Here is a 2,067-nt window from a genome sequence, read left to right on the forward strand (position 1 = left end):
GCCCCCGCTCCTGGCCTTGGTGGCCGCCCTGGGCCTTGGTGACCCCAGTCGCCCCTCCTTGACTTCCATTGGTCCCTACGGAGGCCCTGTTGACCTCCGGTGAGTCCCATTGGCTCCCATTGACCCCTATTGACCCCCATTGACCCCCGTTGACCCCCATTGACCTCCGTTGTCCTCCATTGATGCCCATTGGTCCCATTGACCTCCATTGACCTCCGTTGACCCCCATTGGCCCCTGTAGATGTCTATTGACCTCCATAGGCCCCAATTGGCCCCATTGGCCTCCATCGACCTCTATTGGCCCCCATTGTCCCCTATTGACCTCCATTGATCCCCATTGACCCCCATTGACCTCCATTGACCCCCATCAACCTCCGTTGACCTCCATTGGCCCCCATTGAGGTCTATTGGTCCCGTTGACCCCTATTGACCCACATTGACCCACATTGACCCACATTGACCCCATAGACCCCCCATTGACCTCCACTGGTCCCCATGGATCCCCGTTGGCCTGTGGTTACTCTCATTAGCCCCCATTGACCCTCCTTGACCACTGTTGATCCCCATTGACTTCCATTGACCCCAATTGGCCTCTCTTGACCTGCATTGACTCCCCTTGACCTCTGTTGACCCCCATTGATGCCCATTGACCCCCTTTGAGCCCTGTTGACCCTCACTGACCTCCATTGACCCCCCTGGCCCCTGTTGGCCCCCATTGACCTCCACCAACCCCCATTGACCTCTGTTGGCCTCCATTGATGCCTAGTGGTCCCGTTGACCTCCGTTGATATCCACTGACCCTCGTTGACTCCCCTTGAGCTCCATTGACCCTCATTGACCTCTATTGACCCCCATTGACCCTCATTGACGCCCATAGACCCCATTCAACCCCGTTGGGCCCCGTTAATTCCCCATTGACCCCTGTTGACTCCCCTTGACCTCCATTGACCCCCATTGACCTCCATTGACCCCCCCTTGCCCCCCATTGACCCCCATTAACCTCTGTTGACCTCACTGATGCCCATTGGTCCCGTTGATCTTCATTGACCCCCATCAACTTCCATTGATTCCCCCATTGACTCGCATTCACCCACGTGGGTCCCCGTTGATCCTCGTTGACCCCCGTTGTCCCCCATCGACCCCCGTTGACCCCCTTTGACCCTCGTTGACCTCCATTGACCTCCATTGGCCGCCGTTGATCCCCGTTGACCCCTGTTGACCTTCGTTGATCTTCATTGACCCTTGTTGGCCCCTATTCATCCCCATTGAGCTCCATTGACCTCCATTGAGGCCCATTGACCCCCGTTGATCCCCGYTGACCCCCATTGACCCCCATTGACCTTCATTGATCTTTATTGACCTCCATTGACCTCCATTGGCCCCCGTTGATCTTCATTGATCTCCATTGACCTCTGTTGATCCCCGTTGACCCCCCATTGACCCACATTGACCCCCGTGACCTCCATTGACCTCCATTGTCCCCTGTTTACCCCTATTGACCCCCATTGTCCCCCATTTCCCCCCATTGTCCCCCGTTGACCACCCCCTTCAGCCTCCCTTGAGCGGCCTCGGCCTCCATGGTCCTCTCTGGTGTCTGGGCAGGGCCTGAGCGCGGGGGCGGCAGCCGAGCGGCTGCTCCGGGACGGCCCCAACGAGCTGCGGCCTCCACGCGGGACCCCCGAGTGCCTCAAGTTCGCCCGGCAGCTGGCTGGCGGCCTCCAGTGCCTCATGTGGGTGGCGGCCGCCATCTGCCTCATCGCCTTCGGCATCCAGAGCGGCCAGGGGGACCTCACGAGCGCCGACGACGTGCGTCCCGGATGCCTGGGCCCCCCGCGGGCTCGGGGGGCTGGGGGGCAGGGGGGGAGGGGGGCAGGTGGTGGCCGCCTGCTTGGTGGCCTTGGGGACACCCCAAAGGGGGCCCAGATGTGGGTCGCGGACGCCTGGGCCCCTTGCAGCTGTACTTGGCCATCGCCCTCATCGCCGTGGTCGTCGTCACCGGCTGCTTCGGCTACTACCAGGAGTTCAAGAGCACCAACATCATCGCCAGCTTCAAGAACCTGGTGCCCC

The 2,067-nt window shown here is 60.6% G+C and overlaps 1 protein-coding gene across 1 annotated transcript in view; it reads left to right on the top strand.

The window, feature by feature from the left end:
* Positions 1-2,067, top strand: part of ATP4A (ATPase H+/K+ transporting subunit alpha) — a gene marked incomplete at its 5' end in the record, with an annotated part of 16,831 nt that overhangs the window by 4,219 nt on the left and 10,545 nt on the right. Inside the window, 2 exons of the mRNA XM_026051652.1 lie at positions 1,564-1,806; positions 1,956-2,065. Of these exons, the coding sequence (XP_025907437.1) occupies positions 1,564-1,806; positions 1,956-2,065 (353 nt within the window). The remainder of the gene's footprint in view (positions 1-1,563; positions 1,807-1,955; positions 2,066-2,067) is intronic.

The sequence above is a fragment of the Nothoprocta perdicaria genome, unplaced genomic scaffold, assembly GCF_003342845.1.
Source record: "Nothoprocta perdicaria isolate Ctin4 unplaced genomic scaffold, notPer1 scaffold_782, whole genome shotgun sequence".
Lineage (NCBI taxonomy): Eukaryota > Metazoa > Chordata > Aves > Tinamiformes > Tinamidae > Nothoprocta > Nothoprocta perdicaria.